This window comes from Phycodurus eques, chromosome 1 (assembly GCF_024500275.1).
Source record: "Phycodurus eques isolate BA_2022a chromosome 1, UOR_Pequ_1.1, whole genome shotgun sequence".
Classification (NCBI taxonomy): Eukaryota; Metazoa; Chordata; class Actinopteri; order Syngnathiformes; family Syngnathidae; genus Phycodurus; species Phycodurus eques.
The window spans coordinates 1,029,662-1,054,871 of NC_084525.1; the positions used below are offsets into that span (position 1 = coordinate 1,029,662).

Below are 25,210 nucleotides of genomic sequence, written 5' to 3' on the forward strand. Positions count from 1 at the left end.
ATAGGGACCAAGCCCTACCGTGATGGACGTGCCTTCCCTAAAAATGTTTACAACTAACGATACTAATAGCTTAAAACATAAATGTACTAAAGGCTATGACACCAACACTTTTATATAATTTCAAGATCAATTTAAAACATTACTCTTAAAAATAAATAGCTTACAGATTATATGACTGAAAAAAAAAAAAAAAAAAAAATGACCAGGAAGTGCAAAGTGAGAGTAAAAATTATGTGAACCGTTTGGACTTTAAATTTCTGCATCAATTGCAGTCTGATCATGAATTTTGGGCCATTCCACTTTACAAAACTGTTGCAGTTCAGAAAGATTGCTGGCATGTCTGTTGCGAATTTCCCTCTCGAGGCCAATCCGCAGGATCGCAATCGGCTTGAGGTCAGGACTTTGGGTCGCTCCAGAAAACGGATTTCCTTCGTCTGAAGCCATTCTGTTGTTTCTTAGCTTCTGTGTTTGGGAGGGAAAATGGACTGCAATTATCTCCACCATCCCAGTACCCAAAGTGCTTTACAAAGCCTCACATTCACCCACTCGCTCGCTCACACGCACATTCATACACCAATGGGCAACTGCTGCCATGCAAGGCGCTGCCAAGCCCACTGGGACTGTTCAGTGTCTTGCCCAAGGACACTTTGACATGTGGACAGTCGTAGCCAGGATTCGAACCAGTGACCCTTCGGTCACTGGACAACCCGCTCTGCCCACTGAGACACAGCCACCCGATGACTCCACTGGTGCAACACCCATCTTTTGAGCTTTAACTGTTGGACAGATGGCCTCAAGTTCTTCTGCAAAATGTTTTGATAAGATCGTGAATTCATTTTTCCCATTGATGATAGCAAGCTGTAGCCATACCATGATGCTCCCTCCACCATACGTCACAGTTGGGATAAGGTTTTGATGTTCGTCTGCTGTTCCGCTCTTCCTCCACAAATTGCGTTGCGTCTTCCACCCAAACAATTCAACTTTGGTTTCATTTGTCCACAGGATATTTTTTGCCAGTGATTTCTGCAATTCTTCAAACCGTAGCCTAGAGGTTCACTTAGTTTTCCCTCAGTCCTGTGAAGGTTTACATTATTTTTGATAAAAATATAAAACAATTGTTTGTATAGCATCAATGGAAGCAGACTGTTTATTCTTGTGATTTACATGAAGATTAGACCACATGATGACTAATTTCTGCAGACATTTGAGAAATTCCAAAGGTTTCACATACTTTCTCCTCCCATTGTTTGTCACCCCTTCACAACCTGTAAGAATATCAATTGTCAAGCAATAACGAGACCTCCGTCGACAGCCGCTCATTAGAGCAAAAACATACGCACGGGCAAAGATTCGGTTACGTCCGCTAACTTAACCCCGACAGACAAACAGTCCAGCTGTAATCACTACAACACACCTCCATGACACCAATTACTACTTTCCTTTTAGCCAGGGCTTTGGTGCCATCTTGTGGCATCACAACATTACAGAAAGTACGATATGCGAGTTTTCCTGAAAATAGTTGAGGATAGGTTCCATAGAAAAACTAATAGATCAATTTGTGAACAGCAAACCGCAAATAGGTGGTGGTTCATTTTATTTATTTACGCCACAGTGTTTTAAAAGTCAATTACACGTAAGCGTGTAAGGGAGGCATGCAGCATGAACCAACTGCTTAATAATGTAACTGTAATATGTTGTCAAGGATTCGATTGCAGGTCATAAAGGTCGACATAGTAAGTGCGTGTGTTGCAATTAAAATGTTGGGTTACTCACTATTGTGCACAGTCGATGAGTTGGTACTCGTTGGATCTCTCAAAGCACACCTTGACGCCCTCGTCCTGCCACAGTGTTTTTGCATGGTCGTAAAACTCCTGCAGGAGTAGAGCAAAAAGAAGCATACATTTGTGGTATAGGAGGAACTTTCATTGTTTGCATAATGGGAAAATTGTGGCTTGTTTTAAAGGGCAAAAATGGATGGGGAACCAATCACCCAACAAGTACCCTCTGACTTCTGATGTTTTTTTTTCTCCCCAGCGTACTGAAGAACAAAAACAACAAATCCACATGACACAACATTTCTCATTCTTTTTCTATTAAGTTGAAACATTGAACATGCAGACCAGGAATTGAAATCGAAAAACAATGACATTAAAAAACAAAAACAACAAAAAACATGAAATGAAAAATATCTAAATCAATTATGTTTAGATTTTATTTTTCAATTCAATCGTTTTCAGCAACCATACTTGTTTCAGTGTCGATACATCTCTGTCTACAATGCCAACATTTATTTTCAATGTCCAAACTTAACAGCAGTGTTCTGCCTACATAGAAAAAAGGTTTCCATAACGTGAACAAATGTTGGACCGTAGGGAACAAACTGCATATTTTACAAAAAAGCCACACATTCAAAATGGAAAGAAATTCAATGAATCTCTTCCAACTACACACCAGAATTAGTGCCGTTTACTTGATTCAAACCAATCAATTCCATTTGCTACTCAAAGACTGAGGCATCCGCTGCTCAAACTGAAGCGAAAGAAAGGCGGAGCAGCTTGGCAACGACACACTCGACTAGCTTGTTGACACCACCAGCGTGTGCGTTGTGCCTGGGCGATGCCTGTGTACACGTCTGTCAAATGTAAATAGAGGTAGAGGAGGGTAAAGAAAAGTAAAACAAAGAACAACAACACTGTACACAGACTGACACAGCGCTGACTTCTCACATTCTTTGTTGAGAGAACAACATACTATCTCCATTCAATACTTTCAAAAGATATATCCATATTTTGTGCGCAGTATGCATTAACCTCAGCCAAAATAATGTTACGTTTTAATAGATATTTGGTTCAAAAAGATTTTGAGTTTGTCCAATTTAATGTTAGAAGACCATTTCCTGGTTGACAGGGGATGACTCGTCGATTTTAGCGTTCAATTCATGTTTATTGCTCGTGGTGTTCTGCGTTTTCTTTTTTGGCAAGCTTCCTTAGTTCTGAGCACTGTGCACTGCTTCCACTAACAACATGGCTGAGAACAAACAGATGGGAGCTGATTTACAAATGCAGTCAGTGTGTTGCCAAGTTAGCGAATTTCCCAACCCCTCAGGCAACTTTTTTTCCCAAAAAGGTGACTAGCAACATTCATTCCTGCTAAGAATTTTTTTTTTTATTGTTGTTCACCAACACAACCTTTTGTGAATGGGTAAACAGGAATATACCACTTGATTCTTTAGCGCTTCCATCGCAATCAAAGGGGATATAGAGGAGTACCTCTGACAAAAAAATGATTAAAAGCTATTCGTCTATCCCAATGTTACTACATAGGGCACTTCCTTGTGCAAGGAGAACAAGATGCAAGATGTTTGGATTAAACACACAGGAGGTACTCTTCTCCTTCCTTTGCAGTTTTGTTTGATGACGGTCATAAATAAATTGGTCCCAATTAATGTTATGGTTATGCTGTTTCTTGTTGCTGTGTGTGTAATGTGTTGATATTTACTGAAGCTGACTCAACACTGCAGGTGTTCTGTCAGCCTCGAAGTTATTTGGGAAGTGTGCTGTTGATCGGTGAATACAGTAGATCGACCAATGATTTAAGAGAGAGGCCAAGAAAGAATCGATGCAATTTTGGTACTTGAGGATCAAGTCGTGGCTCCACGATTTTTTTCCCCCCCATTCTGTTTTGTAACCATTACAAGAGACATTGTTTGAGGTCACATTTATTTATTTACTTTTGTGAGTAACGCATGACTCTTAAAGAAGTCATATCATGGAAAATGCACTTAATTGCTTGTATACAAATAGTTGGGTCTCTGGAGTGCCTGATCACCCATCAAGCTTGAAATTAAACAAGTCAGAAAATATTCTTCTTGTCTCTTTTCATGAGACAGGACTGCCCCCTCAAAGCAGGTATGACATGATAATGGATGAAAAGTGCGCTCCGATTCTTGATCCTTGGGTTATATTAACAAAAGAATGTTCAGACATAATGAGAAACCTGGAAACTGTTTTAAATTCTGAATATTTAAATCTCAATTCAATTAATGACCCAAAAAAAAAAAAAAAAAAAAAAAAATCTAAATTTTTGTGTGGCAGAATTTCTTTTGTTTTTACAAAATAGTGTCTACAGCATGTATGGTATTTCTTGTATTGCAGCATCTCTTTGAAACAACGATTGCCATTGGCCATAAGCACACCAAAAATTCATCAAACTACTTGCCCGCTCAACCAAACGTCAGCGGCAGAAGGCAGAAAAGTGGAAGTTCCACACACACACACACACACACACACACACACACACGCACTCCGTTCCTAGCCCCCGACTCGCTCATCCAATCACAAATTAAACACTGTATTCTACAGTCTCTTTAATTAAGACAACGTATGATTACTTGCGGTCGCAAACACACCCAGTTGTCCCACACCCAAATCTCCACTCCCTAATCTAACGGCAGCCATGTCGGATTTGTGATTGACGGTCAGCCGGTACAGCTGGATAGGATGGCGGCGCCCATGTTTGCTGCGACTGCTTTGGCTCACGCCAGCTCCGCCAAACTACGACTTAACATGGCATCAAAACCAATACCCGACGCGCTAGCCATTAGTACACAACATCAGCCTATGAAGCAACAGCGTTTTCTCACAGCACAAGCCACCCTCCAGTGTCGGCACCATAGATGAAATGCCGACGCTTTGCGGTATAAAGTTCGTTGTTTTACACCAGACTGTACCAATACAGTAATTCTTCATTATTGTCATCATCGTAATTGTTGTCGTGCACATACAGGTACTGTACAATGTGAATCTGCATGCTTGAATAAGTTGTTTCATGCACAGTGAGACCAAGTTCCGTGACCACGTTTGTAACCTGAAACATTTGGAAACTGAGGTAATGTTTCCCTTTTAAACGAATAGAAATGCCATTAATCCATTCCACCCCCAAAAATAACGTATTTTTTTCAGTGTGTGGTTGAAAATAAAATGCAGTATGGAAATAGGTGAAAACAACACTAACAATATGAAATAACATAACAAACATGATTGCTCACTAACTAACTTTGGAGGGGAGTGTTTAAATTGCCATAAGTGTTTTGGGATCATAGTTTGTAGTATATTTATGGTTTATATTGTTCATACAATTATAATCACTTTTTAGGGGGCCATCAATTATTCGCTGAAATTCGCTATTTGCGGTCAGGCTTGGTCCCTGTACTGTGTTTTGATGACTTTGTCTGTCTTTCTTTATTTGTAACGATGAGCGATCATCATCACACGCATGGGCCAAAAAACCTTTATTTATTTATTTATTTATTTTTTAAAGAACAATTCTTCATGACGGCAGACTCATCATGAACACAGAAATTATTTTATAATCATGTCATGTGCTTGCAGCAACAACAAAAATATGCTCACGCTACTCCCTATCCATTCTAAGTGTGGCATCCTTTTTCCTCTCTTGAATTACAACTATACGCCGGCATCAAACCTGACCAGCTCACATGAAATATCCTATGATATGGTGCTAATTAGACATTTACACAGATTCATATAATAATTAGCAGGGGGGGGGGATCCCACCACATGGATGCTTTTGATGAGCATGTTTTCCCCCAACATCAATGTGTGATATAAAAGATGAAACTGAAAAAGGAAGAAAAACTGCATTGCGGTCATAAAGTCATAAAAGCCAGTGTGAATTTTATAAGTCAAAATGGAGCAGTGCTCCACCAGATGACGCTGTAGTGGAAAAAAAACAAATTAGTTTTTGTTTCAATTGGCCCTACTAATTCATCGTAGCAACAAGTGGAAATGCAAACATGATTAGCAGCAAAAGGAATCTGAGCAACTGTGTTGTGCAAAAATAGCAGTTGCAGTTAACTGCAAGGTTTTACAATTAAATCACAGACTTTGTTAAATATGGGGTTTAGTGAGAAACTGAAATAAATGTGGTCTGTTTGTCTGCCATTTAATAAGTACTGGTGTCCCATCAAATTTGCTCAAACATAAAAACCAAATTGGTAAGTACTGGCTCATATAACGTTGAAAACCCTGAGCTGAAATTGTTCTCTTTTAAAAAAACAAAAAACAACTCGATCAGGAGCAAGGGGATCCCATAAGTGGTGCCTAATTAATAGTCTCCTGGCTTGGACAATTCACTGAAGAGAAAATCCCACTGAGGCAATGAGGTCCACACAGGCATTACCCAATGATCATTAGTCCATCTCAGTGTTTGCTACTACTTGTCAAGGGATTATCGCCTGGGATTTGGTGACACTTACCTATGGTGAGCTGCTTACACTCATGCACATACGTACGAGCTCGTTTCCGCTTGACACTGATCAATTACGATGCTGACAAAGACCATGTTTCAATCCAATTTTACAATACTAATTAAATTGTAATTTAACAATAAAACAAGAAACGTACCACCATGTATCACCATTGGGGATGGCACCAGTGTCAAATCAAATATCATTATATTTAGTCCACCTTGACCTCTCAAGTGCTGTTATTTATGCGAAACTTGAATGTGATCCTAATAAAAACTGACCCGTCTTCTCCTCACTCACAAAAAAAAAGGGGGGAAAACCTGTAGCAGTGGCCAATGACTATGAATCTAAGACCTTCATGGTGATGCAACACTGGTTTGAAAAAATAATCTATCTCAGATTAGAAGACTTCAGTGGTTTACTGCAATGATTCTCAGACGGTGGATTGGTTTGTGCCAAGTGGTCTAATCTATCATGTTTGTATGAACTGTATTATGTATTTGTTGAAAAAGACATTCACGACCCATACCAAGGCTATTTTTGAAAAATACATTTGCTTGGGGCAGCACTGTGCTTAATAATGGTTAGGAAGTTTCCTCATAGACAGGAGATCTCGGTTTGAATCTCTGCATGAAGTTTCCATGTTCTACCTGTGCTTGTGTGGGTTTCCTCCTGGCACACCGGTTTCCTCCCACACCCCACCTACACGCCGCTTAGGTTCATTGAAGACTAAATTACCCGTCGGGTAATGTGCGTGATTGACTGGCAGCTAGTCCATGATATACTCTGCCACTTGCCACAAGTCAGCTGGGAACCGCGACTCTAATGAGGACAAGTGGTATGGAAAATGGATGAATGGACATTTGCTTGGTTTGACTTGTGTAAAAGGAGGTTGTGACTTGATAACCATGGTAAAATATGAGTTTCTGGGTGAGACCTGTTGCTAACCACTGGCCTAAAATATCGCTGGAGCAGCATGGACACCTCTCCTGTTATGTGAGCTCTAGTGCAATAATCAAACAGCTACATTTTTATTTTTAAAAGGAAGTTACCCTTAACATATGTCAGGGGATTCCTACAGTTAAATCAAATAGCTTCACTTCTTGTTAGTGAGGAAATGGATTGCAGCCCTGCTGCGGACGTGCGAAAAAAGTAACTGATGCACACCCAAAAAGGTTTAATTGCCTATAGATGCCACAATTTAGCAGCATAGCACTTCTTTCCATTGGAAAACGCTTGGCCTGACAAAATGACGCTCCTCCCCTCACTTCAACATAGGCCACAGCAGTATTTTTACATTCGAGATGGCTTTATCCTGAGCACAAAAACCACAAATAAGTGAGTCTGTCAACAAATAACAACCCCCCCCCAAAAACAAATATGCAAATTGGCGAACATGACAATGCTGAGCTGCAAATATGCGTGGGTCCACTGTACTCCGTTAGAATAAATGTCACTAAGCATTTACTCAAGTCTACAAAACCAATTATTAAATGTAATCTTTTTGTGATTGTGAGTATATTATTAGATAATACGCACAGCTGGAAACTCAAAATCCTTCTGGTTGACAAGGTTGAGGATGTATTCAATGCGGTGCTGGTTGTCCGGACAGGCCAACTGCACTGGTGGCGTCAGAGTGCTCATTGCCGTCACTATGGTCTATCATAAAAAACACACAAGAAGCCAACCAACGTTACAATTGAATGTGTAAGAGCAGTACAAGTCATCCCAGCTGAATGAATATCTGAAGCACACTCAGTGTTTTTAAAACTACCTTTACTGCCTGATGAGCACTCACCTCAATGGCCTCTTTGATATTATTCTTGATGTCCTGAATTTTTTGCTTCTTCTCTCTGAAACACACAAGTGTGAAAGTTTATGGATGATTATGCGTAACAGAGGCAATGGCAACAAGGAAAACACATTCAACACCCAATGTTTCCATCCTTCATTCGTATTCACTTTAATAATGAATTTAGCCTTCTCACCAAGCTGTAATTAGAAGACCAAATGAAAAAAATATTATGCACAAAATACTACATGCACAATTTTAGATAATGACAAAGAACACAATAATTCAAATCTGTCAGTTTACTATGCCTAAAAACTGGAATGGATTTGAATAGACAATCTACAACCCCAATTCCAATGAAGTTGGGACGTTGTGGTAAACATAAATAAAAACAGAATACATCCATCCATGCATCCATTTTCTGAGCCGCTTCTCCTCTCGCGGGCCGCGGGCGTGCCGGAGCCTATCCCAGCTGTCATCGGGCAGGAGGCGGGGTACACTCTGAACTGGTTGCCAGCCAATCACAGGGCACATACAAACAAACAACCATTCCCACTCACATTCACACCTACGGGCAATTTAGAGTCTCCAATTAATGCATGTTTTTGGGATGTGGGAGGAAACCGGATTGCCCGGAGAAAACCCACACAGGCACGGGGAGAACATGCAAACTCCACACAGGCGGGACCGGGGATTGAACCCGGGTCCTCAGAACTGTGAGGCTGACGCTCTAACCAGTCGGCCACCGTGCCGCCTCAAAACAGAATACAATGATTTGAAAATCATGTTCAACCTATATTTAATTGAATACACAAAAAAGACAAGATATTTAATGTTCAAACTGATAAAGTTGATTGTGTTTAGTAAATAATCATTATGTTTTTAGCAAATAATCATTAACTTAGAATTTCATGGCTGCAACACATTCCAAAGAAGCTTGGACAGGTGGCAAAAAGTTGAGGAATGCTCATCAAACCCGTGTTTGGAACATCCCACAGGTGAACAGGCTCATTGGGAACAGGTGGGTGCCGTGATTGGGTAGAAAAGGAGCTTCCCTGAATCAGTCATTCACAAGCAAAGATGGGGCGACGTTCACCTCTTTGCGAACAAGTGCGTGAGAAAATAGTCCAACAGTTTAAGGACAATGTTCCTCAATGTACAATTGTAAGGAATTTAGGGAATTCATCATCTACGGTCCATAATATCATCAAAATGTTCAGAGAATCTGGAGAAATCACTGCACGTAAGCGGCAAGGCCGAAAAGCAACATTGAATGCCCGTGACCTTCGATCCCTCGGGCGGCGCTGCATCAAAAACCGACATCAATGTGTAAAGGATATCAACACACGGGCTCAGGAACACTTCATAAAGCCAATGTCAGTAAATACAGTTCGGCGCTACACCCGTAAGTGCAACTTAAAACTCTACTGTGCAAAGCAAAAGCCATTTATCAACAACACCCAGAAACGCCGCCGGCTTCTCTGGGCCCGAGCTCATCTAAGATGGACTGACGCAAAATGGAAAAGTGTTCTGTGGGCCGACGAGTCCACATTTCAAATTGTTTATGGAAATTGTGGTCGTCTTGTCCTCCGGGCCAAAGAGGAAAAGAACCATCTGGACTGTTATGGACGCAAAGTTCAAAAGCCAGCATCTGTGATGGTATGGGGCTGTGTTAGTGCCAATGGCATGGGTCACTTACACATCTGTGAAGGCACCATTCATGCTGACAGGTACATACAGGTTTTGGAGAAACAAGCAACGTCTTTTTCACGGACGCCCTTGGTTATTTCAGCAAGACAATGCCAAACCAAATTCTGCACGTGTTACAACAGCGTGGCTTCGTAGTAAAAGAGTGCGGGTACCAGACTGGCATGCCTGCAGTCCAGACTTGTCTCCCATTGAAATTGTGTGGCGCATTATAAAGCGTAAAATACGACAACAGAGACCCCGGACTGTTGAACAGCTGAAGCTGTACATCAAGCAAGAATGGGAAAGAATTCCACCTACAAAGCTTCAACAATGAGTCTCCTCAGTTCCCAAACGTGTATTGAATGTTGTTAAAAGAAAAGGTGATGTAACACAGTGGTAAACATGACCCTGTCCCAGCTTTTTTGGAACGTGTTGCAGCCAATGATTATTTGCTAAAAACAATCAAGTTTATCAGTTTGAACATTAAATATCTTGTCTTAGTGGTGTCTTCTACTTCTTTTCCTTTGGGCTTGTCCCTCTAGGGGTCGCCACAGCGCGTCATCCTTTTCCATGTAAGGCTATCTTCTGCATCCTCCTCTCGAACACCAACTGCCCTCATGTCTTCCCTCACGACGTCCATCAACCTTCTCTTTGGTGTTCCTCTCCCTCTCTTGCCTGGCAGCTCCATCTTCATCACCCTTTACCAATATACTCAACATTTCTCCTCTGGAGGAGACCAAACCATCCACGTCTGCTCTCTCTAACTTTGTCTCCAAAACATCGAACCTCGGCCGTCCCTCTGATGAGCTCATTTCTAATTTGATCCAACCCGGTCACTCCAAGAGCGAACCTCAACATCTTCATTTCCGCCACCTCCAGCTCTGCTTCCTGTGTCAGTGTCAGTGCCACTGTCTCTAACCCGTACATCATGTCTGGCCTCACCACTGTTTTATAACCTTTGCCCTTCATCTTAGCAGAGACTCTTCTGTCACATAACACACCTGACACCTTCCTCCACCCGTTCCGACCCGCTTGGATCCGTTTCTTCACTTCCTGACCACACTCACCATTGCTCTGGATGGTTGAAGTATCTAAAGTCCTCCACCCTTGCTAGCTCTTCTCCCCGTAGCCTCACTCTTCCCCCACCACCTCTCTCATTCATGCACATATATATTCTGTCTTACTTCGGCTAATCTTCATTCCTCTGCTTTCCAGTGCATGCTTCCATCTTTCTAACTGTTCCTCCACCTGCTCCCTGCTTTCACTGCAAATCACAATGTCATTTGCAAACATCATGGTCCAGGGGGATTCCAGTCTAACCTCATCTGTCAGCCTATCCACCACCACTGCAAACAGGAAGGGGCTCAGGGCTGATACCGGGATGCAGTCCCACCTCCACCTTAAATTCGTCTGTCACACCAAAAGCACACTTCACCGCTGTTGTGCTGCCCTCGTACATTTTTATTTATTATTCTAACATACTTCTCTGCCACTCCAGACTTCCGCATGCAGTACCACAGTTCCTCTCTGGGTACTCTGTCAGAGGCTTTCTCGAGATCACAAAGACACAATGCAGCGCCGTCTGACCTTCTCTGTACTTTTCCATCCACATCCTCAAGGCAAATAATGCATCTGTGGTACTCTTTCTAGGTATGAAACCATACTGTTGCTCGCAAATACTCACTTCTGATCTGAGTCTAGCCTCCACTACTTGTTCCCATAACTTCATCGTGTGGCTCCTCAACTTTATTCCTCTATAGCTCCCACAGCCCTGCACATCACCCTTGTTCTTAAAAATGGGCACCCGCACACTTTTCCTCCATTCCTCAGGCATCTTCTCACGCGCTAGAATTCTATTGAACAAGCTGGTCAAAAGCTCCACAGCCACCTCTCCTAGATGCTTCCATACCTCCACAGGAATGTCATCAGGACCAACTGCCTTTCGATTTTTCATCCTCTTTACTGCCTTCCTAATTTCCCCCTTACTAATCATCTCCACTTCCTAGTCCACCACACTTGGCTCTTCTACTCTCCCTTCTCTCTCATTTTCCTCATTCATCAACTCCTCGAAGTATTCTTTCCATCTAGCTAGCACACTGCTGGCACCAGTCAATATATTTCCATCTCTATCCTTAATCACCCTAACCTGCTGCACAGCCTTTCCATTTCTATCCCTCTGTCTGGCCAGCATTTATAGATCTTTTTCTCCTTCTTTAGTGTCCAACCTGCCATACATGTCATCATATGCCTCTTGTTTGGCCTTTGCCACCTCTACCTTTGCCCTCTGTCGCATCTCAAATGTATTCCTTTTGCCTCTCCTGGTCCTCTCAGTGTCCCGCTTCTTCTTAGCTAACCTTTTTCCTTGTATGATTTCCTGTACTGTGAGGTTCCACCACCAAGTCTCCTTCTCTCCTTTCCTGCCAGAACATACACCAAGTACTCTCCTGCCTGCCTCTCTGATCACCTTGGCTGCAGCGGTCCAGTCTTCTGGAAGCTCCTTCCGTCCACCGAGAGCCTGTCTCACTTCTTCCCGAAAAGCTGCACAACACTCGTCCTGTCTCAGCTTCCACCACATGGTTCTCTTCTCTGCCTTTGTCTTCCTAATCTTCCTCCCCACCACCAGAGTCATCTTACATACCACCATCCCATGCTGTCTAGCCACCCTCTCCCTTACCACTACCTTACAGTCGGTAACCTCCTTCAGATGACATCGTCTGCACAAGATGTAATCCACCTGCGTGCTTCTACCTCCGCTCTTGTAGGTCACCCTATGTTCCTGCCTCTTCTGGAAAAAACTGTTCACTACAGCCATTTGCATCCTTTTTGTAAAGTCTACCACCATCTGTCCCTCCAAGTTCATTTCCTGGATGCCGTACTTACCCATCACTTCTTCATCACCCCTATTTCCTTCACCAACACGTCCATTACAATCTGCACCAATCACGACTCTCTCTCTGTCTGGGATGCTCAGAACAACTTCGTCTCGCTCCTTCCAGAATTTCTCTTTCACCTCAAGGTCACACCCTACCTGTGGGGCATAGCCACTAATCACATTATACATAACACTCTCAATTTTACGTTTCAGCCTCATCACTCGATCTGATACTCTTTTCACCTCCAAGATATTCTTAGCCAACTCTTCTTTTAAAATAACCCCGACTCCATTTCTCTTCCCATCTACACCATGGTCAAATCATTTAAACCCTGCCCCTAAACTTCTCGCCTTACTGCCTTTCCACCTGGTCTCCTCAACACACAATATATCAACCTTTCTCCTAATCATCATGTCAACCAACTCCCAAGATTTTCCTGTCATAGTCCCAACATTCAGTTTCTAGGCTCTGTGCTTTCCTCTTCTCTTTGTGCCGAAGAACCCGCTTTCCAACTCTTCTTCTTCTTCGACTTCGACTCACAGTAGCTGAATTTTCAACGGCGCCCTGCAGGTTGACGGCGCCGGTAGCGGACGTCGTTAACCCGGGCCACGACCGATCCGGTATGGAATTCTTTGGATGAATGCTCATATTTGTTTGGCAAAGTTTTAAGCCGGATGCCCTTCCTGACGCAACCCTCTGCATTTATCCGGGCTTGGGACCGGCCTACGGTTTGCACTGACTTGTTCCCCCACTTTGTAGTGTATTCAATTAAATATAGGTTGAACATGATTTGCAAATCATTGTATTCTGTTTTTATTTATGTTTAACACAAGGTACCAACTTCATTGGAATTGGGGTTGTAATTGAAAACCTTCTGTGATTAACTTAGGAGCAGGTATTTGTAAATATCAATATAATTGAATAACCAACACAGCTTTCATCAGAATAATTACATTGTTACGACTCGGGAGGACAAAATTTATATATTGAGAACGTAAAAACAAGGATGGCAAAACACAACAGATATTGTATAGATACGTGTGAACATGTTAAATGACATTTCCTGTTAAATTTTAGAAGACATAATACAAAACTGACTATTAAATTGTTTGTTTACAATTATTTGGGCCTCGAGAGTGCCCGGCCACCTATCAACTATGAAATTAGACCACAAGTATTTTATATTGTGAGCTGGATGTCAGAAAATGTGTCTGTAGGTGTGTGTGGGGTTTAGGGCTGCACAATCGAATTTTAATCGTGATCACGATTTTGGCTGCACCGATTAAATGAGCCTGATTGTCAGCGTTTTTTTTACAATTAAAATGCAGGCACTATTGCATATCAAAAGTGCTTATTTGCAGCAGTGCCTGGAATCTAGTCAGCCAGCCACCAGGGGGCGAACACATGGTTAAGGGTTAATTGAGCTCTGGCACTTCACTCCGGTGCCAACTTCAAAATAAAAGCCTAAAATTGCATTGATGTCCAACGTAGAAATATATGAAGCTTTTATATTGAAGTTGGCCCTCTCAGCACGTTGGCGGAGAGGTGGCATGTCACGGTAAGACACTATATTCAATCGTTGTAGCGGTTGCCTCGACTTCAACTTTTCGGCTGTCCTGAGTGTAATGAAAAGCCCCCGGGAGTAAATAGAGAGGGAAATCACAACTGTTAATTGCAATTTGTGACCGTGCACGACGGACCAATGGTCAAGTAGAACGGCGGCGACGTACCGTCCTTGACATTTCACCATATTGACAACGGGGATTTGTAAATGAAAAGTTGGTTCTTGCAGTCTGTTACTGCCTTGTATGCATAAACTGTATTTGCTTCCATTAAGTTGCAATTTGTGAACATTTATTCAGTTAGCTCTTACTCAAGTAGAATTCTTTGGGATACTTTTTTTAAAAATGGTCATTTATTCTTATTTCAAGATTCATTTTGAACTGAAGACTTACATAGTTTGTTAAAAAGTAGTGCAATAAAAATAAAAATATTTCCCTAACATAAGGAATAATAGTGACTAATTGTGATTATAACATCGATCAATTATAATCGGGATTATTATTTTGGCCACAATCGTGCAGCCTTTGTGGGGTTTTTATTGTGTTTAGCAATTTGTCCGCTGCATGCACCACAGGCACGGAACCTCACACTGAGAAATGTCGAGAGAGCTTCTCACTCGCTCTTTTTCTTTCTTCTGTGCTGGGTCTTGAGCACAATTAGCCAATAGCCGCAACCTAGCTCCGACTGACCCTGGTTGTCATGTTGACGAACGATGTAACGTCAATAGCGGCTCATTTGCATGAGACACGCATGCCAAACAGCCCGATTTAAAATAAGGTTGTAAAAGACCAATGCATGCCACGGACGTGTTATTAAGACATCTGGGGACTGTTTTAATGTGTGGGAAAGAATAAGTCCCCTTTAAATTCCTGCAAAATCCTGGGTTCATCTGGATTCATCATGGATTGACATTACAGGGTCAGCATACCAAAATACAGTTAATTAAATTGTAGAGGATTTGACAGATGTATGTACTTTGTAAAAAAGAATTTATTATTATTATTTTTTTTAATCAGCCACTTTAGGACATCATTTTAACACAAGGGACACAGGGCTGGGCCAAAGGTTTCGGTTTCCTTCCACAGAGTGTAGGCTGTGCACTAATGTCCAACTCTTGGGGTATCAAAACAAAGGATGCACAATTTTACCATCACTTCTCCCTGACAGGTCAAATTTACTACGTCGTTGCTCTTCTCGCCATCCTGCCTTAAGCTGAACGATATGTCAACCGTTAACAAGTAAAGGACCAAAAATGTTCACTTAAATCTACCCAAGTACAGTCTTGGGAGAAGTCTACCACCATGCATGCGAGGTCAAATGTCAGTCAGTGTGCATGCGAGGGAGAGCGAGTTAGAGCTAAGAGCAAACAAGCCTAAATGTAAAGTACTGTATAATAAATATTACAGCAAAAACAATCGGTTGTGTGAATGGTAACTAAGAAACAAACTAGACAAATATGTGTACCAGGAGCTGGGGTAAGGGAGGCACACTTGAAGCTTGTTGAAGTGAGATCTCATTAGGTAAGGTGGCGTGTGTCTTGTGTGACATAATACTTGAGAGTTCAAACTCAACTTCAATATTCCAAAAACTAAAAACTAAAATAAAAATAATACTTATCGTTCTTCTAAACTCTTGTTAAATGGTACATAGCACACACCTGTCAAATATTAAGGTGACACTAGTGCATTAGTGACAAGTACCACAACTCACAGGTCCAAAAATGAACTAGTTCATAGTTCTATTTTATTCCCAATATTGTATGTTTTTTTGTTTTTGTTTTCATCAACTTAAGAATTTCAAGAATCAGCCATGAGAACCATGAAACCAAGAAATCAAGCAGCTAATACGAGCAACGTCACACATCTGTCCGGAAGTGATGATTCGCTAAGCGTCTGTGTTTGGTTAATAAAAACAGTCACATAGTCTCATATATTCATGCCCAATGTGCACACACCGCTCACAGTGTTGAGGAGTCATGCGCTGGGTCATAAGCTCAACTGCCTCAGGTGCAGATTTCCAACTACAAACTTGCAAAAGATGCCTACGTCCTTGCTGAAGCCGCCACAGTTTATTCAGAAGCGCCTTTTGTGCAAATTACTCAATGCTGCACTAAAAGGGACGCTAAAGGCAGCCCTTTTTATTGAGCCGCAATTTATCAACAGCAGCATGTTACCACACCATCATGATGCTAGATCGAGTTTCAGCGTTCCATAACAGAGGCCTTGTGTGTACCACAGAAGTATAAATTGTGCGACACTTGTCGCATTATAAAATGCGAAGTATAAAATGTGCGACACTTGTCGCATTGGTTTCAGTCGACCAACTAGCGTGTGAATCGAAGACAATTTCAAGTCTCGTTGGATTTGTTCATTGTGCAGTGTTGGCCACCAAACATTATGAAGGGATGGGAATAAGTCAAGAAAGTAACCTTCAAATTTATTTAACCTTTCCCGCTTGTGTAAACACTTTTCCACACAAATTATCACGACATATCGTCTATTCAGCAATGCAATTTTGGAGCTTCTGAATGATATTGGAACAAGTCACGCCATGTCGCCCATGAAAAAAATAACTGCATCAACTCTCTGTATTTCCTTGCATCTGGATCATTTCAGTGCACTGTGACAATTGGTGCTGGCCTCTCCTAGAGAAGTCTTCGGGTGTGCCAGTCTTCACTACTTTTACGCTATTGACGACAGCACGTGCAATCTGTCAGATTGAGTGAACACCTAATTTAGCACCCGCTATTTAGGACCTTAGCAAAAGATTGGAATCTTAGTAGATCATGTGCAACACACCCACCATGAGCCCGTGCAATCTGTTAAGAGTGAACACAATTTACCGCCCGCTATTTTGGGATCTTAGTAAATCAGGCCCTTTGTGAGCTGACTTTCAAAATAAAACAACCAGTGCTAAGATCAGCCACTGTGCCCAGTTCGCCTACATCAACCTGGGGTGGCATGTGACACCTTGTTCTAAGAAATCTCTTCAACTGAAAAGGCACTGTTCTTCTTTTATTGGTTTATAATGTCGTCCTGCTGAGCACCAACACCGGTTGTGCACTAGGACAGGTTAGTAATAAGTCTTGTGTGTGTGGTATTAAAAAAAGAGTGGTAAAACCTTGGTAAGCACGATTCAAGGTCTGGCAGTGGGATGAAAGGACAAAAACCCCACCACAAGTAACAAATAGGATGCTTGGCAGCTTCTACCCTTGTACACTTGTACGTAACATACTCACTCTGCATTGAAGCCGTTGACATGGAGGATCCTCATCTGTTTCACAATTGTACTCTTTCCTGACTCGCCAGCTCCTAAAAGACAGACAATTAAACATTAAGGGGCTAACTTGACATGGCGACACAAGAAAGACTACCCAATGTCAACAAATTTGACTGCGGTGTACTTATGAACAGTAGAAAAGAACATTTCATATGCTATTGATGTTGTTTTGTTGGAACAACTACATGCAAGGACAGAGCTGCACGGTCACGGCTGAGATAATAAACAGGATTTTTCTCCAGGAGGATGCAGAAAAATCAATGATGACTTTATACTCTGCTTGAAAAAGTATTCCATTTTATTACAAAATTTAGAGTTATGACAGATCCAAACCATTCCCAAAATTAGATTGTGCTTAAAAGCAACTAAAAAGCGCTGTTTTTAAGCATTTTCACTTTTTATTTACTTTTTATGTAAAGTAAACATTTAATTACTGCAATTTCTCATGTATAATGCGCACCCATGTATAATGACCACCCCCAAAGTTGACCTCAAAATTCTGGAAAACCCTTCAACCTATGTATAATGCATTTCTACATTGCATGATTTTGCTTCTACCCGTGTGATCAAAATGAAGTATCATCTGTATTTTGTTAGTTTTTTCAAAGAATTATTCTGAAGTTAAGCACTTTATTTGAACACAATACCTTTCTTTTTATTTACTTCTTATTTTTAAATTCACAGCCCTACTTTTATTTAGTAAATGAGAAAACACACAGTTGTGCTCATGTTTGATTAGCCAGGCAGAATTTGTAAGATGTGTACTTTTTTTTTTAAGACAACATGAAGGACCAAGCGAAATATTTAATAGGATTCAAATTAAACTGTCAAGCATTTCAGAAAAGCATTATCATTAAACAAAACATAACCATAAAGAAATTAATGATGGTTGTTGTTCAGTCGTATTTAAAAAAATAATAATTCACAAATTCTGCCTGGGTATGTAAATTTCTGAGCACAATTGTACATATATGTCGTATGTACCCCTGTCCTATTGGAATGAAAGTGTAGGCTACACCTTTTTCATAACCACTAGGTGGCATACTAGAATGAAACTGTACAACTTTTTCATAACCTCTAGGGGGCGGCATACATTTATAAAATGCGGAAGTCTTTTTCATTTTCTCCTATACCCATGTATAATGCGCACTATTGACTTTTGACAATTTTTTGGGGGAGAAAATGTGCATTATACATGAGAAATTACGGTACGTGTCATAATTTAGAACAGGTGTCACAATTAATTGACAACTAATTGAACATCAAATTAATCGACAACTATTTTGATAATCGATAAATTGCTTACAGTAGTCATTCTCAGACCTTTTACACCAAGTACCGCCTAAAAAAAAAACCACACAGTAGCGTAGTAGGTCTAGTCTAACCCAATGTGACCGGACTATCGCAAAAACATGACAGTTGGCGACACACAACCACACAGAGTGACATGATATATGGACTAGACTTTACACCAATCTGATCAGGCTGATCGTGTGGGCCGATATTTGGCATTTTATGCTGATCGGCTGATCGACTTGAATGTCATAATTCGCCGATTCGATCAATGATTCTGCAAAAGACATTTACTCCGTGTCGCCATCGTGCACAGTATATTTGAATCCAAAACCTAGTTGATTTTTTTCCCTTGTCGCGTGTCTTTTGACGTAGTACTGTAAATATCTGACGGCCAATAAAGTGGGTGGTGTGGGACAAACAACACGTCTGAGACAGACAACACGTAATGCCCGGCGGATCAGACTACAAGACAAATTTGCTCTTTCACGATTGCACTGTGTGAGACTACTGCAATAAAATCTTGTATTCTGATATCACCGCATCCCGTTGTTTTACGATCATTGGGCCTCATCTTGTGTCAACTGAAATGGAACCGGATACACTCGTTACCGTGGCGACGACAACAAGTGTGGATCGCGCCGACTGTATAAGACGAAAATGGGGAAAAACGTGTGTTGGTGGTCACCGGTGCTCAGGAGAGGATGTTCGTTTAATGCTTTCTTGAGGTATGTTTCCGTACTTTTAATACGATACAGCTCGCAATCAGGCAACAAAAGTTACGTAGCTTAGCAAGCTATTGCTTGCACTAGCGGTTGTGCGTAAACATGCTACCGTTCTGTCGAAGCATGCTCTAAAGTTTCGGTGTGGGTGAAGTAATTTAATTACAATAAAGTAATTTAATTACAATAAGTTAGCACCCATTATTTCTGTCAAGTTGCAATGTTGGTTTGACCTGACAGATTAGAATACATGACTTGACTAGAACAGTGATTTCCAACCTTAATGGAGCCATGGAACATATTTTACAATTGAAAAATCTCACGGCACACCAACGAACAAAAATGTCACAAAAAGTGGATACATTAATTACTGCATGTACTTCCTGCCATCTAATAGAAGACCATTAATTGGTTCTGTCTGTCACTATGCCTCACTGGCATAAATAGATGAACAAAGATACATTATTTATAATAAATATAATTTTTTGAGCAATTCAGTACACAAGTATAGACAGTAAATGAACAGTTCATTTAAATAGCTCCATCTTGTGATCGGATCGGTGATCGTTTTTTTAAACTCGCTGATCGGCCCCAAAAATCCTGATCGTGTAAAGCCTAATATGGACGCCCTGAACGGGGTGAGTCTTTAACGTTTTTTTCATAAAAATATAGAGTAATAGTTAAGGAAGAAGCGAGATACTACAGCGAGAGGACGTGGCTGGGAATAAAGACAACAGTAGAGTTAAAAAGAAAGGTTCAGCTTGCTCTCATTCACTTGAATGTACATACCGCTCGCATAAATTTTGGCCGCAAGCTTCGCTATTTCATCCACAGGTACATATGAAAAAAATATATTGTTAATTATTGTAAAACAATATATGTATACTTTTATATACGCTATTCGTATGGCTTGGCGGCAGCACAATAGCCAACTGTGTCTCGCTTACATAAAACCCAGAAATAAATTTTTTTGCATGTGAAACCCCGCACACTGCGTGAGAGTTCAGTCGTGTTCAGTCACATCGCTCAGTGTGCAGCAGCATTTAGTGTGCATGAAAATGATATAATTTTCAAAGTCACTAACATTTTGAACATTAACAGTGCACACTAAATATAGGAAAGCTGTAGTAAAAAGTTAAATACTGTACGACTGGACCATACTTGGGCAGTGATTCTTTCGCGTACCACTAGCGTGAGCCCGTGTACCACACTTTGAGAGTCTCTGGCTTAAGAGCCATTTGCTTTTAGTTTGGAAAACAAAAATCTTCCTGATTTTCTGACGTTTTTAATTTTAAATCAGCCCTAATTTAGAACAATCTAGGGAAAAATCTTAAATTCTGTACTAGCGATGTGGTTAGTTGTTTGATGTCTCCATCACATTTCTGCTAACGTTGCTTTACATTCTGTATATTCAACACCTGTAACAGCTTTTTAAGTGTTAGGGTGTGACTACCGTATTTTCACGACCATAAGGCGCACTTAAAAGTTTTAAATTTTCTCCAAAATGGACAGGGCACCTTATGTGTCCACTGAGTTCCAAAATCTGTAAATGTTGCTGTGTGACTTTGATGAGCGCTCCGCTTGACTGACTGGGAGCATCTCCTGCCGAGCGGCTGCTTATATAGAGGTAAGGCGGACTTGACTGAGGACGGCATGCGGACGTTGAAGGGGGAAGAGCGCGTGTGAAGGAGGACGCTAAAGGCACGGCCCCAGTAGGTATATAGTATGTGCATTGTGCAAAACAACATCGGTTCGGCTAAGGACCCCCGAAAATGGCACCTGCGAAGAGACACGCTTACGAAGCACAGTCTAAACTGCAAGCTATCAGTTACGCGGAGGAACATGGGAATCGAGCAGTCCGCGAGAGAATTCAAGATCGACAAATCCATGCTTTTGACAAGTGGAGGACGCAGGAAAACGAGCTTCGCCGAGTCAAGAAGACGAAGCGGAGTTTCCGCGGAAACAAGGCGATGTGGCCCGAGTTGGAAGACCAATTCGAGCAATGGATTAATGGGCAAAGAACAGCCGGGAGAAGCGTCTCTACAGTCACCATTCCACTAGTGCAATAACTCGGAGCTTGCCATCATTCCGGGAGGTTCGACGAAGGAACGCCAACCGCTGGACATCGGTGTAAACGGGGTGTTCAAAGTGAAGTTGCGAGCGGCGTGGGAGCGACGGATGACAGATGGCGAACACAGCTTTACTAAGACTAGGAGGCAGCGCCGGGCGAGTTACGCCACCATATGTGAATGGATTGTGGACGCTTGGGCTAGCGTGTCTGCTTGCACTGTTGTTCGAGCTTTCGTAAAAGCCGGCTTCATTTCTGAGGAGCCGCACGGCGACGAGACGGACTTTGACGAAAGGGAACCTGGCGTGTTTGTTGGAGAACTTGCCCAGCTGTTCATTTCGGATACAGAAGATGAGGACTTTGATGATTTGTGGATGAGGATTGATCCAAAAATAACGTGAGTACATTGTTAAATAAGTCAATAAAAGTACAAGCGAACTCAGTTTTGCTCCCGCTGCCTTTTTAAAAACATTGTTTTAGCGTGCATGCATGCTAGCGTATGTTTTAAGCTAGCGTATGTTTTACCATGCCTGCGCCCAATAATACGGTGCACCTTATGTATGTGTTAAATACAGAAATAGACCCCGTAACTGAGACTGCGCCTTTTAAAACGCTGCGCCTTATGGTCGTGAAAATACGCTACAACCAATGTTTGGAGGGACGTTGCAGCTTCTCACAACATTAGGACGCATTAAGGTCATGTCGGAAAAAATAATAATAAAATCAGTCCACAAAACATGCAATGAGCAGATTCTTAGCCTATGTGAATGAAAAAAGAAGACATAAAAACAACATGAACTTTATGATACAGACAATAATTGTTGAATGCATTGAGGCTTGACTATGCAAAAACTTGGTAGAGGTTTGGTGCGTGGGCCGAGGAAGGACCCGTAACACTGAATTTTGACTTCTTCTTCTTAGTATCAAACTGCAGAGCAACAACTGAACTCGGTTGTTCGGTGGATTGAAACATTCACCTTAGCTAACTGACATATACTAGGTATCCAACGGTGTTGGCCATGCAGTCATGACTACTGGTATGCGGGGTTGCAGACTTAACCAAATGCTATTTCTTTGTCCAGTATAACAGTATATAGTCATGAAACATTTTAGAGAAATTTGAAAAAACTGCAGCTCTTTCTCCTTGATTATTGGAAAGATGTTTTTTTATTTTTTGAGTGGCTTCAAACAAAGAGTTTACATCGTTCCTGTCTGTATGACCTGTTCTTCATATTTGAATGGTATTTTTAAGAAGACTCATCTAACGACGATCACAATACTTAGCAATAATTTTGCATTCTGCTTTTTCCACCAGAGATTAATTTGTGGTGACCGAGCACATGATAACACCATGGAAGCGTTTGTTGCTCGGGCATTTTAGCGACCCAACAAGTTGCCATGCATTCTGACTCAATTCACAACATCCTGCTCTGAAATATGACTGATGACCTCATGTCACAATGTCAGCCCTCCTGTGTATCTCCCATCTTCCTGTTCATTCCCGTGCTACAGCGACAGAAGAAGAAACATCTCCATGAGGACCTCTGTCAACCGTGCAATGTTCATCATGGAATATGTTTGCAGTCCATCTGCCAACAACAGAAGCTTTACAAAAACCCTGAGAGCATCAGTGAGGCAGCAAATATAAGACCATGAGATCCGTAAACATGCAAAACCACTCCATTGTAATTTCATTATAGGCCACGTCACCTCCGATGGTTACATATGTAAACCACAACTGGGTCCACAATGCACTGTCTATTGAGTGCTATTTGAAGATATCTGTGGATTGGGTTAAGATTAAACATTAGCTCGATCATCCGTTTTTGATGTAACATGTACAGCAGAAATTTTGATTAGTTTCATGTAGAGATGACAATGGATACAGTTGGGCAAAAAAGTATTCAGTCAGCCACCAATTGTGCAAGTTCTCCCACTTAAAAAGATGAGCGAGGCCTGTAATTTTCATCATAGTCATACCTCACCTATGAGAGACAAAATGAGAACAACAAAAAATCCGGAAAAAATGTATTAGCAAATTAGCAATTGGTGAGTGATTAAATACTTGTTGCCCCACTATTTTTAACTGAAACTTGTCAGCCAATCTGAGGTGGTGTTCTCCGAGTAAAAGACAAAACAAAAATGGTGGCTTTCAAACAAAGCTGGTCTGCGATAGAGAGCTTGTTTTTAAACTACTTGTAACTTGTTTTTAATCAAGCTGTTGCTTTAATAAAAGTGTAAAAACAACTACTTTGCTAAATAGACAACTGGCCTCTATCTTGATTAATCACATGATGTTTACATTGATCTGTGCGTGTGTCACACATCTGTAAAATGGCTGTTCTGATTAAATGTAGTGGCCCGTGTAGGGCTACACAATCGAATTTGAATGGTGATCCAAATTTTGGCTGCCAAGATTAAATAAGCCTGATCGTCGGCAATTTTTTACATTTAAAATGTGGGTACTGCTGCATATGGAAAAGTGCTTCATTTTTCAGGTATATGTATACTTTACTTGAGTATTCATTTTTCTGGTGACTTTTTACTTTTACTCCTTACATTTCAAACAACCATCGGTACTTGCTACTCCTTAGAATTTAAAAGTGAACTTGTTACTCTTAAAACCTTCTAAACTTTGTGACGATACGATACCAAAAGCAGAACTAAAAAAAAAAAAAAAAAAAAAAAAAAAAAAAAAACGGAAGCTGGAAGTATGCTAGCCAAGCAGCAGTGCCCGCAACCTAGTCAGCCAGCCACCAGGGGGCGAACGTATGGTTAAGGCTTCATTAAGGGCCGGCACCGCACTCCGTGGCCAACTTCAAAATAAAAACATTGGATGACATTGGTGTGCGATGTAGTAATATATGAAGCTTTTATTTTGAAGTTGGCCCTCTCAGCACGTTGGTGGAAAGGCTGCATGTCACGGTAAGACACTATTAACAATCCTTGTAGCGTCTGACCCGACTTCAACTTTTCGGCTGACCTGACCGCAGTAAAACAAACGGCAGAAGTAAATAGAAGGAAATCACAACTGTCGCGTTCTTTGCAGTTTGTGGCTAGTCAAGCAGAACAACGGAGATGTACACTTCCATGACAATTCACTATATTGATGGGGATGTTCTAATAAAAAGTTGGTGCTTACAGCCCAATGTTATTGCATTTTATGCTGTAACTGTATTTGCTCCCATTAAGTTGCAACTCGTGATTGCACTTTGTAATAGCATATTTATTGAGTTAACCCTTGGGAAAGTATAATTTTTCGGGCTACATGTATTTATTTCTTTACTTTTTTTAATCTATCATTTATCCATCCATATTCGAGCCGCTTCTCCTCACAAGGTTCGCGGGAGTGCTGGAGCCTATCCCAGCTATCATCGGACAGAAGGCGGGCTACACCCTGAACCGGTTGCCAGCCAATCGCAGGGCACATAGAAACAAACAACCATTCGCACACACATTCACACCTACGGGTAATTTAGAGTCTTCAACAACCGAGCATGCATGTTTTTGGGATGTGGAAGGAAACCGGAGCGCCCGGAGAAAACCCACGCAGGCACGGGGAGAACATGCAAACTCCACACAGGCGGGGCCGGGCATTGAAACCCGGTCCTCAGAACTGGGAGACTGACACTCTAACCAGTCAACCACCGTGCCGCCATCTAT

At 41.4% G+C, this 25,210-nt stretch overlaps 1 protein-coding gene across 2 annotated transcripts in view; it reads right to left on the bottom strand.

The window, feature by feature from the left end:
• The window catches only part of gnas (GNAS complex locus), a 42,413-nt gene that overhangs the window by 11,867 nt on the left and 5,336 nt on the right, over window positions 1-25,210 (bottom strand). The window contains exons 2-5 of one of the 2 annotated variants that reach the window (XM_061671245.1): window positions 17,424-17,496; window positions 8,067-8,121; window positions 7,808-7,927; window positions 1,774-1,871 (exon numbers count right to left, since the gene is read on the bottom strand). In XM_061671245.1, coding sequence (XP_061527229.1) covers window positions 1,774-1,871; window positions 7,808-7,927; window positions 8,067-8,121; window positions 17,424-17,496 — 346 coding nt within the window. Of the gene's footprint in view, window positions 1-870; window positions 1,075-1,773; window positions 1,872-7,807; window positions 7,928-8,066; window positions 8,122-17,423; window positions 17,497-25,210 lie in introns of those variants that run through there. The other variant, XM_061671254.1, reaches the window with a different exon arrangement.